Below are 12,665 nucleotides of genomic sequence, written 5' to 3'. Positions count from 1 at the left end.
GGGGCCTCCCGCTGCTGCCACCATGCGATTTCTGTTCTCATCCTGAAGCAAAGTTCTTAACCCAAGGTACTATTTCTGGGTTAGCGGAGTCTGTAACCTGAAGTATCTGTAACCTGAGGTACCACTGTATTTTAAGCACCACCTGTTAGGCAAGCATGTGAACTATATGGCAACTGGCGCTGGATTAAGATCCCTGTATTGAAAATATTACGGTGCCCCCTCAATATGTAATTCTACACACACACAGACACACATATATGGTGAGTCTTTTAAAAGAGACCCTGTGGAACATGTGTACTCTGTATCCACAGGACCTCTTTTAAAGGACTCACACTGTCTGTGTGTGTGTGTGTGTGTGTGTATTCAAAATGACACAAAACCTACGTGTAGGCTGAAATTAAAAGTAGCTTCTTTCTAGATTCCCTAGATGACTACTTTGATGGGTTGGGTTTTTATTTGAAATATCAAAATCTTTCTATGTATATTTTTTGCGTGTGTTCCAGCTTTAATAGAGCTTAGTCTGCCTATCGGGTCATGCAGCCCTGAAAGTACTACCATAAAATCCAGCGCGCGCACACACACACACACACACAAAATTAGAATCAAGCCCAGTAAGTAGTTGTCCAATCAAGGACTTGGCACAGCGTTGAGGGGAAAGCAAGATTCTAGTCCTCATTGGTGTGAAAATAAATTTGCAAGTGTGCCTTCACCGTATGCGGAAGGGACTGTCTCCAGGCCACCCTCCCACTCAGTGGGTAGAGAGGATGAGACTCTTAATCTCAAGGTTGTGGGTTTCAGCCCCACGTTGGGCAAAAAGACTCCTGCGCCAGAGGGGGTTGGACTAGGTGACCCTCGTGTTCCCTTCCAACGCTGCAATTCTATGAGTCTACGTTTCTACATCTCTCCCTTCCCTGCCCCTCGGCAGCCTGCTCTTCCTCTCCATTCTCCAGCCAAGCCCATTTCCTTGGAGCAATGCTTTTAAGTCTCCCTCTAATCTCCCAGCATGAGAACCCAGTGATGGTGTAATGGTTAAAGTGCCAGACTAGGACCTGGGAGAGACCAGGGTTCAAATCCCTGCTCAATTTGGTCGCTACAAACTCACTCCTCCCCACATGTCTCCCAGAACCAGAAGAGGCATGAAAAGGGCGGAGGTTGGCAATGTGCAGGCCCAGTCTCCAATTGCTTGGGGGGGACGGACATGGAGAGGGGGGGACTTAGGCAGCTGTGGGGAGGCGGGGGCCTTCAGTCTCGGCAACCGATTAATGGGACAAATCCCTTCACTTGGCCATGAAGCTCACCAGATGACCTTGAGGGCCAACCTACCTCACAGGGTTGTTGTGGGGGATTAAATGAGGCGGGGAGGTCCATGCATACTACCCTTGAGCTCCTTGGAAAGGGGGAAAGGTGTGATATAAATAAATATATAAATGCTGATGATGATGATCATAAATTTGAAGCTTGGGTACCAGCATTTGCTGCTGCATCTTCTTCTTCTCGGCCTGCAGCTGCTGCCCGCGTTCTTCCTCCTCCTCAATCCTGGCCTCCATCTCGTGGAGAATCTCCTCCAGCTCCTGCTTCTTGGCGGCCAGTCGGATACGCATCTCCTCGGCTTCTGCGTAGAGCTCCGTCTCGGCCTGGAGCTGCTCCTGAAGTTGGTTCTTTTCTTCAGACAGCTGGCAAAAGACAACAGGACAATGTTAAAATTCGGGCAAAGTGGTTTCTTTACCCAAGGGCAAACTCGTTGTTGCTCAGGAATTTGAAGGGGAGGAAAAAATTAGCAGAGTTTTGAAGTAAGTGGTTGAAATTTTGAAAGCCTCAGTGCACTATCTTGCTTCAAAACGGCTATCCAGGAATAGCCAAAATGACTCCTTGATCTCAGAAACCATCGCACCCCATTGGGCTGAAATCAGGGCAGGTGTGAAAGGTTCAATCCCTCGTCTTGATTTGAACCTCTGCTTGCATTTGCCTGTCGTAGGGAGCAGCACCAGTTCTGGGCACCACAATTTAAGAAGGATATTGATAAGCTGGAATGGGAGCAGAGGAGGGCGGCCAAGAAAATCAAAGGTCTGCAAACCAAGCCTTATGACAGACAGCCTAGGGAGTCGGGTTTGTTTAGCCTGGATAAGAGGAGACTGAGAGCAGGTACGTTAAAAGGTAAAGGTAAAGATACCCCTGCCCGTACGGGCCAGTCGTGTCCGACACTGAGGTTGCGCGCCCATCTCGCTTAAGAGGCCGGGGGCCAGCGCTGTCCGAAGACACTTCCGGGTCACGTGGCCAGCGTGACAAGCTGCATCTGGCGAGCCAGCGCAGCACACGGAAACGCCGTTTACCTTCCCGCTAGTAAGCGGTCCCTATTTATCTACTTGCACCCGGGGGTGCTTTCGAACTGCTAGGTTGGCAGGCACTGGGACCGAGCAGCGGGAGCGCACCCCACCACGGGGATTCGAACCGCCGACCTGACAATCGGCAAGTCCTAGGCGCTGAGGTTTTACCCACAGCGCCACCCGTGTCCCACAGCGCCACCCGTTAGCCATCTTCAAATATCTCAAGGGCTGTCACAAGGAAGATGGAGCAAGCTTGTTTTCTCCTGCTCTGGAGGGTAGGATCAGAACCAGTGGCTTCACATTGCAAGGAAGGAGATTCCAACTCAACATCTGGAAGAACTTTGGGACAGTAGGAGCTGTTTGACAGGGGAATGGTCTCCCTCGGGAGGTGGTGGTATCTCCTTCCTTGGAGGTCTTTAAGCAGAAGTTGGATGGCCATCTGTCATGGATGCTTTGGCTGAGATTCCTGCATTGCAGGGGGTTGGACTAGATGACCCTCAGGGTCCCTTCCAACACTATGATTATGTGAGCACCTAACCTGGCAAGGAAGGATCCGGGCGCTTTGGGTGGAAAGGTCAAGGCACCCTGCAAGCTCACCTGGCTGTGCTTTTGTTCCAGTTCTTTCAACTCGCTCTCGGCCTTGATCTGCCTTTCCTTCACCGCCTTGAGCTCTTCATCTTTCGCCTGCATCTCTTCCTCTTGGCGGGTGACCTGGAGCAGCGGCTTCACCTGAAAGAAGAGAATTTCTATGGTCACTTCCGGAAACACGCTGCCTGACCCCTCCACACACACACACCTGAAAAAGAACATAGCTTGCCTTCCCTAGTCTTTCCCCCAGGGAACCTTTGAATGGGAGCAAGCTGGGAGATATAGTCCTCAGAGAGCAGCCTTTTGGAGGAAGGCTGTTGCGTGGCAAGTCCCCCCTCCCCCCAGGTGGAAATAATTACACATGACACAATTATTAAGGTTAATGGGATAAATAAGGCCATAACTTTATTGGTGACAGGTGGTGAGTGGTATTGGCTTAGGCATTGGTCCTAACAGACTATATCCGACTTCAGCCCATCCGCTTGAAGTCCCGGAAGGGTTAACCACCAGTAGGGGGAGTCCTGCTGATGCACATCAACTAGGAACTCCCCCAGGGTCACCGATAGGGGGCGTGCCTTGGGCCCTCACCTCTCTAGGCTTCGGATAGGGCCACGCCCCCGGAATCATTTATCGGACTACCCTTCAATATGCGGGGCAGGTGATGGTGTTACCTCCCCTCTTCCATCTACAGAGCAATACCAATGCCTAACCGCCAATACCAAGAATGTTGTGATGATTTGCTACAAGGTAGGCGAAAACCAAGTGGCTGGTGCCAATTTGCCAAGTGGGAAAATTCCTACCACGCCCCTCAACGGCGACCAACCAAGGTCAAGGAATGAAAACCTTATAGGGTGGGGTGGGAAAAACAGGAACAGCTGGCAGGCAGCAAAGAGGGAGATCCCTGGCCGCGTCCTGGTTTAAATAGGGCAGGCCACACCCCCAGAGCCAGCCGATTGGCTGGCCAGGAGGTGACGTAGCCGGGAATCCCCCAATCGCGCATTGGCTGGGTTCCAGCCACCGCGCACATGGTGGGGCCGTGAAGCCCGCAACTCCACCTCCTCCAAAGTCCTAGGCAGGGGCAGCCAAGGAAGGCACCTACTTTGGTGAAGAGTCTCCACCACTGCCAGTTCCTCAGCTTCAGGTAAGCAGCACAATTCCTTTGGATGACCTTCATGGCGGTTAACTGCTGCTGCCTCTTGGCAAAAGCCCTGACCAGAAAGAGAGAAATATACAGTCAAACCTCGGTTTTTGAACGTATCCACTGACATACATTCCGGGTTTCGAACATCGCAAACCCGGAAGTAAATGCTTTGGTTTTCGAACATTTTTCAGAACCCGAATGTGCGATGCGGCTTCCGCTGATCTCAGGAGCTTCCGCTGAGTGCAAGATCCCACGCCTAGCTGGGCACCGTGCCACGGAGGTGATATTTAGGCTTATTTGGGCTAGCTTTTTTGGTTTTATTTTGGTTTATTTGGAGTTCTCTTGCAACCAATTTGATTTTGTGACTGTGCGGAAGCCAGCACTGAGTGAAATGGATAAAAGCTGCAAAGCCAAGAGAATGGTTAACATAATAATAATAACATAATTGGCGGCTTCCAACAAAATATTAAAATACAGTGGTCTGTCAAACATTAAAAGCTTCCCTAAACAGGGCTGCCTTCAGATGTCTTCTAAAAGCCTGGTAGTTGTTCTTCTCTTTGACATCTGGTGGGAGGGCGTTCCACAGGGCGGATGCCACCACAGAGAAGGCCCTCTGCCTGGTTCCCTGTAAGTTCATTTCTTGCAGGGAGGGAACCGCCAGAAGGCCCTCAGAGCTGGACCTCAGTGTCTGGGCAGAATGATGGGGGTGGAGACGCTCCTTCATGTATACTGGACGAAGGCCATTTCGGGCTTTAAAGGTCAGCACCAACACTTTGAATTGTGCTCAGAAACATACTGGGAGCCAATGTAGATCTTTCAAGACCGGTGTTATGTGGTCTCGGCAGCCGCTTCCAGAACAACATTAGATAGTATCATTAGACAGTAAAAATTATGTCAAATTGCTCTTTTAGGGGTTGGTTTTAAAGGCCTGGAACAGATTAATCCATTTTGCATTACTTTCTAAGGGAAATCACGCCTCAGCAACTGGTACAATACGTGCATGCCAGATATCTGTTATACCCTCACAAAAGCATGTTGGCATGGGACAGTCTTAGTGTTGTGTCCAATGCAGTCCTGCTCAAAGGAAACTCCCCAAATTAATGGCCCAATGCCCATTCATTTCAGTGGGTCTGCTCTGAAGATAACTAGCATTGAATAAAACCCTTCATCATCTGTGTAAAACACCCCACCCAGCTGCGTATAAAGATAAAGGTAAAGGGACCCCTGACCATCAGGTCCAGTCGTGACCGACTCTGGGGTTGTGGCACTCATCTCGCTTTATTGGCCGAGGGAGCCGGCGTACAGTTTCCGGGTCATGTGGCCAGCATGACTAAGCCGCTTCTGGCGAACTAGAGCAGCGCATGAAAATGCCGTTTACCTTCCCACCGGAGTGGTACCTATTTATCTACTTGCACTGGCGTGCTTTCGAACTGCTAGGTTGGCAGGAGCAGGGACCGAGCAACGGGAGCTCACCCCGTCGCGGGGATTCGAACCGCCAACCTTCTGATCCGCAAGTCCTAGGCTCTGCGGTTTAACCCACAGCGCCACCCGTGTCCCAGGGAAGAGCAATTTTGATCAGCAAAATGTCCAGTAAAGGGGACCTTACTTGGGGCTTCTGGTTACAGGAACAAATAGCCTGCCCTGGAGCAGGAGCTGAAGTGGGAGGAGCCTGGTAGTTTTGCAGACTCTCCCTTCTGACAATGCCCTGCCCCTTGCAGACTGGCTTGCTTGCATGAGCTGTTCAAAAGCTCTCTGTCCTTTTGGTGGGCCCATTACACAGGGCACCTGGTCCAGCAAAATCATACCACTTGTGGGAGTGACCATGCTTGATGCTTGTGATTCTGCACCTCCCACCCATCCTAAGTTTTGTTTTGTTTGTTTTAGTTGCTCTTTGGGGAAAAAAACGTACTTTCTTGCCAGGTAGCCTCGGGATTGAGCCTGGAAAGTGATGATGACGTCTGTGATCTTCAGGTCCCTCTCTTCCTCCAAATGAGCCAAGACGCCGGTTCTGAAGAAGATCTTGCTCTGCCCGATCCTGTACAGGTTGGGGTCAAGTTCCAAGGCTTTGATCTATAGGGGTGGGAGGAGACAACAACTTGTAGTGTTCGATTAAAAACCAGATACAAGCTAACACTCTTTGTGAGCTTTGTGCAAGCGAATCAGTACGAATGCTCAATAAACGGATCACCTGGGGGAGGCTGCAGAGCAACTCAGTGTGTGTGTGTGTTTTTTAAATGGCATGCATTTATTTATACAGCATTAGAGCACCGCTGTATAAATGAATTCTGGAATACGGGGTGTATTTAAAAGATACGTCCCAAAACACAGAGTTGGTCCGGAGTGGAGAAAATAAAACATCTTAAGGGAAACGCTGGAAGCAGAGAAAAAGAAGGAAGAAAACAAAGGAGAAGAGGTGAAAGGAAGTCCGGTCATGTTGGAATGTGAAGCAGGAAAGTAACAGAAAACAAGAGTCATGCAAACAGGGACATATAGCAAAGGGTGAAAAGGCTTTGCTCACCATAAGTATACATGCTTGCTTTCCATCCATAAATCCTTTCGGAATGGCATTTGCAGCAAGAATTTCATAGCTATGGGCAAAGCACATTGAAAATAGCATTGAATTCTGCAACATCTGAATATAGGCGTGATCCAAATAATGTAAATCCTTGGGTATGAAATGTGTGTCATGAAATAAAATGTATAGTCTCTCTTGCTTCTGAATTACAATTTATCCATTAAACTATTAATGTCCATAATTTGATATTTATTTATTTATAGGACCATTTTTGGGGAGAATCCCTACTAATTTACTTCTTCCATTAGTGTGCAATTTATCTAATTTGGGTTTTGCAATTTCATTCATATATCCAGCCGATATAAGAGAAATACAGATTAGGTAAAAAGTTAATCAAAGTATATTAGACAAAAATGGGTAAACTGGGAGAAAAGCACACTAAAATGCTGATGAATTCTTAATAAAATAAAAAAAGTAAAAACGTGGAGAACTGAAGATTGGGAAAAGGAGAAACTGAGGGAAACAAAAACTGACAGATTTGCCTGTTCCTAATTAAACCCTTCGATAACAATCCTGAGCTCCGATCCATGAAACAAACTGATAGCAACAGTGCTCTTGCACAATTCCCATTCCTTTCAAAAGAGATGATCTTGGTGAATTGGAGCCTACAGTTTCACTTTGAGACCACCCATACTCCTGTAGCTTTGTGATGCTACAGGAAGCCAAGCAGTTTGCTCCTGGTCATGTTCAAGTCATGCAGCCCAGTCACTGAGATGCCTAGACCCAGGTCTGATTTGGGAAACTCTTGCAAAACATGCCCCCCCCAAAAAAACACCTTATCGCTCCTTGCAAGCCTCTTACCGCTGGCGGAATTCCTGGAAGACGATTCTGTTAGGGAAACCCTGGCGACAGATTCGGATCCCTTCCAAAACACCATTGCACCTCAGTTGCTCCAAGACCAAGTGAGCATCTAGCTTCCCGGCCTGTAAAACAGGGAGACGTTCTTTTATAATTCCATCACCCAGCATAGGAAAGGGGGCAGGAGGGCTTTGCAAAATGCCCATTTTTACGCTTCTGGAATATATAAGTGAATAAGCTTCAAAACCAGAGCAGAGAATTCTGTCTAGAGGCTTTTCTACACTAAAAACCAGTGGTTCTGAAGGAGCAATTATGTGAACCATAGTTTGGTAAAATGATGGGATTCCTCCATTAAAGATTCTTAGCTTCACATGCACAGTGGAAACTAGTCCATTAGGGCAGGGGTGGGGAATGTCTGGCCACGAGGCTGTTCTCCCTAAACCACACACTTGTTCCTCACCTGGCATCATATGTGGCATCGAGTGCATGAGCTCCTGACTGTTCCTTTCCTAGAGTAAGACATGCTTGCTGATGGGCAAACATTGCTTTGTTCCAATAGCAACAATTGGTTTCCAACTGAAACTGCTGCTAAAGTGAAGAGTTACTCCCCAGGTCTCTCCCCAGACAAGTTTCCTGACTCCAAAGGACACATCCTCTCACTGGTCCTAATCTGTACCCTCCCCTCAAGTGGGGAAACCCAGCCAGATAGACAGGGTATTCTTCTTCTTATTATTATTCTTAGGCTTCAGGTTTTATTTTGGCGAATTACATGGCTGCTTTCTAGTTGCTGTCTTTTCCATTTTGGAAACAGTTTGGTTTAATATTATTGTTGTGGTTTCAGTTTCTTGTTCTCAAATTGCTCTGGGGGCTTTTCTGAAGCATAAACAAATATAGTGATAACCTCTATTTTCGAATCTCCGTTGACGAACATTCCGGTTTTTGAACGCCATAAGCCCGGAAGTAAATGCTTTGGTTTTCGTACACACCTCAGTAGTCAAACATGCCACGCGGCTTCTGCTGAGTGCAAGATCCTGAGGCCCAGCTGTTGGCAATTGAGTTTTCAGTTCTCGAACATTTCAGAACTCCAATGGTCTTCCGGAACGGATTACAGTGGTGTCTTGGTTCTCGAACTCAATCCGTTCCAGGACTCCTGAAACCACTCGAAAACCAAGGCACGGCTTCCGATTGGCTGCAGGAGCTTCCTGCACTCAAGTGGAAGCCATGTCAGACGTTCAGCTTCCGAAAAACGTTCGCAAACCAGAACACTCACTTCCGGGTTTGTGGTGTTTGGGAGCTGATTTGTTCGGGAGCCAAGCCGTTCGAGTACCAAGGTACCACTGTACGTTCGAAAACCGAGGTACCACTGTACTTGGAAAAGGAGTGGATGTGCTCACTCTCAGTGCCAGCAGAGTACTGACCCTTTTTTCATGATTCGGGATGATGCAGCGGACAAAGTTGGGGCTGGTGTTCCTCAAGGTGGTCATGAGCTTCGTCAGCTGCTCCTTGTACAGCTGCCCAACCGTCCGGAACATGCCCTTCTTCGTCTTGGAAGCGCTCGGGAGGGAACTCTCCGTCATCTTGGCCATCTGGTCCAGCCCCACGATGCGGTCCACTGAAACAAAGCCGAGACTATAAATTCAGCCTTTAGAGGAAGCCTTTAGGGGCAGAGTGGCTACTTGGCGTGAGGAAGGGGCTATGCTCAACGGACGGCGTTGCATGCTTCATGTCCTTACCATCTTTCCAGAGATCTGCCACAAACTTCTCAGAGGACTGGTTCAGTAAGGACGTCACATTGTCGTTCAAGGGATCCATGTTCTTGGTCAGCCAGGCGGTGGCGTTGTAGTTAACCTTCCAGGAAAAACAAAAACCCAGCATGCGTGAGTCACTGCAAGTTGTCACTTGGCAACTTCCAGCAGGGGCAGATCTGGGTAATATGGCACCCTGTAAAAGGCGGAAATTTGATGCTCCCCCCAGCCCTCCCTCTGTGAGTCTACCTCAGAGGTCGGCAACCCAAGGCCCATGAGCCTGTTGACATTTCCATTCCACTTTAAGGAACAGGCATGAGATTGTTGTATGTCACATGTCTGTTTACATTCCAGCATAGTATGCTGGGAACTTCCATTTGTGTATAGCTTTTGCTTATGCTGTTCTCTCTGAGACGACATGAGAGAGAGAAACGACATGTTTCTTTGTTCTGATTTATGTCTAATCTGTTAGAGTATGACTTCACAACCCTCACGCCTATTCTGTGTGCTAATAGCGTGCCCTGGTTTTTTAAATCAGGGTCGCTGATTTACGTCACAGCATGGGCCGATGGAAGGAGACGGCACAGCTGGGGCTTATCAGCTGGCCTCCCGGCCCTCTGCATGTCGACAGAGCCACCCCCGAACCGAGCCGCCCACTCGGCAAGTCCCGTGTGCTGCGCTAAACCTGCGCAGCATGGTGCAGGGACTCTCTTCCGTGGCTCCGGAAATCGCTTCTGCACATGCCCAGACACCAGAAATCGCATCTACACATGTCTGCAGCGCTGGAAATCACTTCTGCACATGCCCAGACGCCGGAAATTGTGCCTGCGCAGAAGCTATTTCTGGCATCTGGGCATGCGCAGAAGTGATTTCCGGCGCCGTGTACATGTGCAGATGCAATTTCCGGCATTGCACTGCGCCGGTCCGGCCCACGGAGGATCTCTGCAGGAGTGATCTGGCCCACACCCGGTAAGTCTTGCAGACCCCTGGTCTACCTCCTCTCTGCCATTGTTGCCAACTGCTGATGCTCCTCTGCCCCATCACTGCTACCAGACAGAATCATTGAGCAAGCAGGCAGCAGGAGCTGACTCTTCTGCCTTCTTACCTCTGCCGTTATTTACTTGCTCATTACCCTCCAGGCCAGAGCAAGAGGTAGGTGAACAAGCAAGTTGCAACAGTGAAGAGGAAGAGCAGGTGTAGGGAAATCGGGGGGGGGGGGCACAGCAATGGCCTGCCCATGCCAACCCTTTGCACTGTCCCAGAGCACTTCAGCCTGCAGGCAGGGAGGCGGCAGCATGTGTAGGGCTGCCATATGTCCGGGTTTTCCCTGACTCAGCAAAATGAAGTCCAAGCGGATTTTTGCTCAATTAGCAAAATGTCCGGGGAAACCCAGACCTATGGCAAGTAGGGCTATTTCCCCCCCCCAAAAAAAACAAAGGAAGGCAACCCTAAGTATGTGCACTGATAAGAAATTGTCACAAAAGATGATTGGATATGTAATTTAAGCGAATTTATAGAATTAGCAAGGTTAACAGCAGCCCTAAGACTTCAGACAAATCAAAAATTAAGATTTTTTTCTATCATTTATTAAGAATAAATAAAAAAATATTTTTTTAAAAAAAGAATGAAATTGTCTATTCGGATGCCCCTGTCCTGCTCCTTACCTTTCCTGCGTAATGAATGATAGAGAACTCTGTTTTGTCCTTGAGTTGCTTCTGCTTTTGGAACTTGGGGTGGTTGCCTTGTTCGTTACCCAGCTTCTCCACGAAGGAGGTGTCCGTGGCCTTGGGGAACCAGCACTCCTCATCCAGCAAGGCCAGGACACCAGGGGGGTTATTCTGAAATGGAGAAGAACAGAACATCATCAGATCACCTCTCGGAAGAGACCTTTCCAACATACTGGGCGTTGACTGCTGAAATTTACTGTCATGCTGGTGTCCATTTGGTAAAGAGCTGGAAAGAAAACGGTGTTCATTTGTTTAGAGGAGGAGTGGGGAGTCTTGGGGGGGCGGGACAGATCATTGTCTCCTCAAGCCCTAGCAGGTCAAATTTGACAGGTGGGCAGGGTTGCCATCTATCACTGATATCAGGTGATGCTGCGCTTTGAAGCCCCGATTGTTGAGACCTCAAAGTGCAACGCAGGGCTGTTTGAAAGCCCTTTTGCAAACAGTCCTGCACTGCTCTTTGAACCTCCTAAACCAGCTGGTTTTAGGATGGTTAAAGAGCAGCGTGGGGTTGCTTGCAAAAGGGCTTTCAAACAGGCCCACACTGGGCCTAGAAACTCCAGTTTTAGAGGTTCAAAGAGCAGCATAGGGCTGTTAGAAAGTCCTTTTGCAAACAGCCCTGCGCTGCTCTGTTAATCCATGGCCACAGAGATAAAAATTAACGTAGGAAATTAAGAGCAGCCCTCCTGGGTCGGGTGAAAGGCCCATCTAGTCCAGCATTCTGTTCTCACCACTGCCAAACAGATGACTCTGGAAAATTTGCCATAACTGATTAAAATTAGCCTCCGGTTGCCAAACGCTTCCATTGATCAATTGATGGATTATACCCAAGGTAGCTAATCCTCTGTGATACAATGCTAAGGTGTCAGTGTGGTGTAGTGGTTAGCGGGGTGGAATAGTGTCTGGAGAGCAGCACTGTTCCTTAGCCCAACCTACCTCAAAGGGCTGTTGTGAGGACAAAATGGGGAGAGGGAAAGAACCTTGTATCCGACCTTAAGCACCTTGAGGGAAAGGCGGGATATACATTTTGTGTGTCTGTGTGTTAAAAATAAGAAGTCAGAATTTAATACTGAGAAATTTAGCAAGTCACACTTGATGCAATAGTTTAAATTTAATGAATTGCTTAATTTAATTTAATTTAGACCTGACCAGAAGCCTGACCAGACTGTAAGAAATTCTGAAGAGTTTGGATTTGATATCCCGCTTTATCGCTACCCTAAGGAGTCTCAAAGTGGCTAATATTCTCCTTTCCCTTCCTCCCCGACAACAGACACTCTGTGAGGTGAGTGAGGCTGAGAGACTTCAGAGAAGTGTGACTAGCCCAAGGTCACTCAGCAGCTGCATGTGGAGGAGCAGGGAAGCGAACCCGGTTCACCAGATTACGAGTCCACCACTCTTAACCACTACACCACACAGGCTCTGTGAAGATGGTTGTAATGGGTGAATGGTCAACCAGATGTTCTAGACAAAGCAATCTTACTGGTCTTTCGATCAGCTCAATGCAGGGCTGCAGGTCCAGTCCAAAATCAATGAAGTTCCACTCGATGCCCTCCCTCTGGTACTCTTCTTGCTCAAGGATGAACATTGTGTGGTTGAAGAGCTGCTGCAGCTTCTCGTTGGTGTAATTGATGCACAGCTGCTCAAAAGAATTGACCTGCAAGGGGCGGGGGGGGGGGGGTGGGAGAAAGAAAGTAGGGGTGAAGCAGCAGCCATGTACAGGGTTAATCTTCTTAAATCAAGGTAAGACCAAAACAATTGGGGCAATTAAAC

The 12,665-nt window shown here is 48.5% G+C and overlaps 1 protein-coding gene across 5 annotated transcripts in view; it reads right to left on the bottom strand.

Annotated features, from left to right (window-relative positions):
- The window catches only part of MYH11 (myosin heavy chain 11), a 95,200-nt gene that overhangs the window by 27,299 nt on the left and 55,236 nt on the right, over positions 1 to 12,665 (bottom strand). For all 5 annotated transcript variants that reach the window (XM_053363989.1, XM_053363988.1, XM_053363991.1 and 2 more), the window contains 10 exons: positions 12,376 to 12,549; positions 10,836 to 11,009; positions 9,160 to 9,274; positions 8,845 to 9,038; positions 7,430 to 7,551; positions 6,572 to 6,641; positions 5,963 to 6,123; positions 4,012 to 4,120; positions 2,922 to 3,053; positions 1,467 to 1,673 (listed from right to left, as the gene is read on the bottom strand). In XM_053363989.1, the coding sequence (XP_053219964.1) occupies positions 1,467 to 1,673; positions 2,922 to 3,053; positions 4,012 to 4,120; positions 5,963 to 6,123; positions 6,572 to 6,641; positions 7,430 to 7,551; positions 8,845 to 9,038; positions 9,160 to 9,274; positions 10,836 to 11,009; positions 12,376 to 12,549 (1,458 nt within the window). The remainder of the gene's footprint in view (positions 1 to 1,466; positions 1,674 to 2,921; positions 3,054 to 4,011; positions 4,121 to 5,962; positions 6,124 to 6,571; positions 6,642 to 7,429; positions 7,552 to 8,844; positions 9,039 to 9,159; positions 9,275 to 10,835; positions 11,010 to 12,375; positions 12,550 to 12,665) is intronic.

This window comes from Podarcis raffonei, chromosome 14 (assembly GCF_027172205.1).
Source record: "Podarcis raffonei isolate rPodRaf1 chromosome 14, rPodRaf1.pri, whole genome shotgun sequence".
NCBI classification, from domain to species: Eukaryota; Metazoa; Chordata; class Lepidosauria; order Squamata; family Lacertidae; genus Podarcis; species Podarcis raffonei.
Note: the sequence above shows the minus strand (reverse complement) of the source record. Positions and strands in the feature narration are given on the sequence as shown.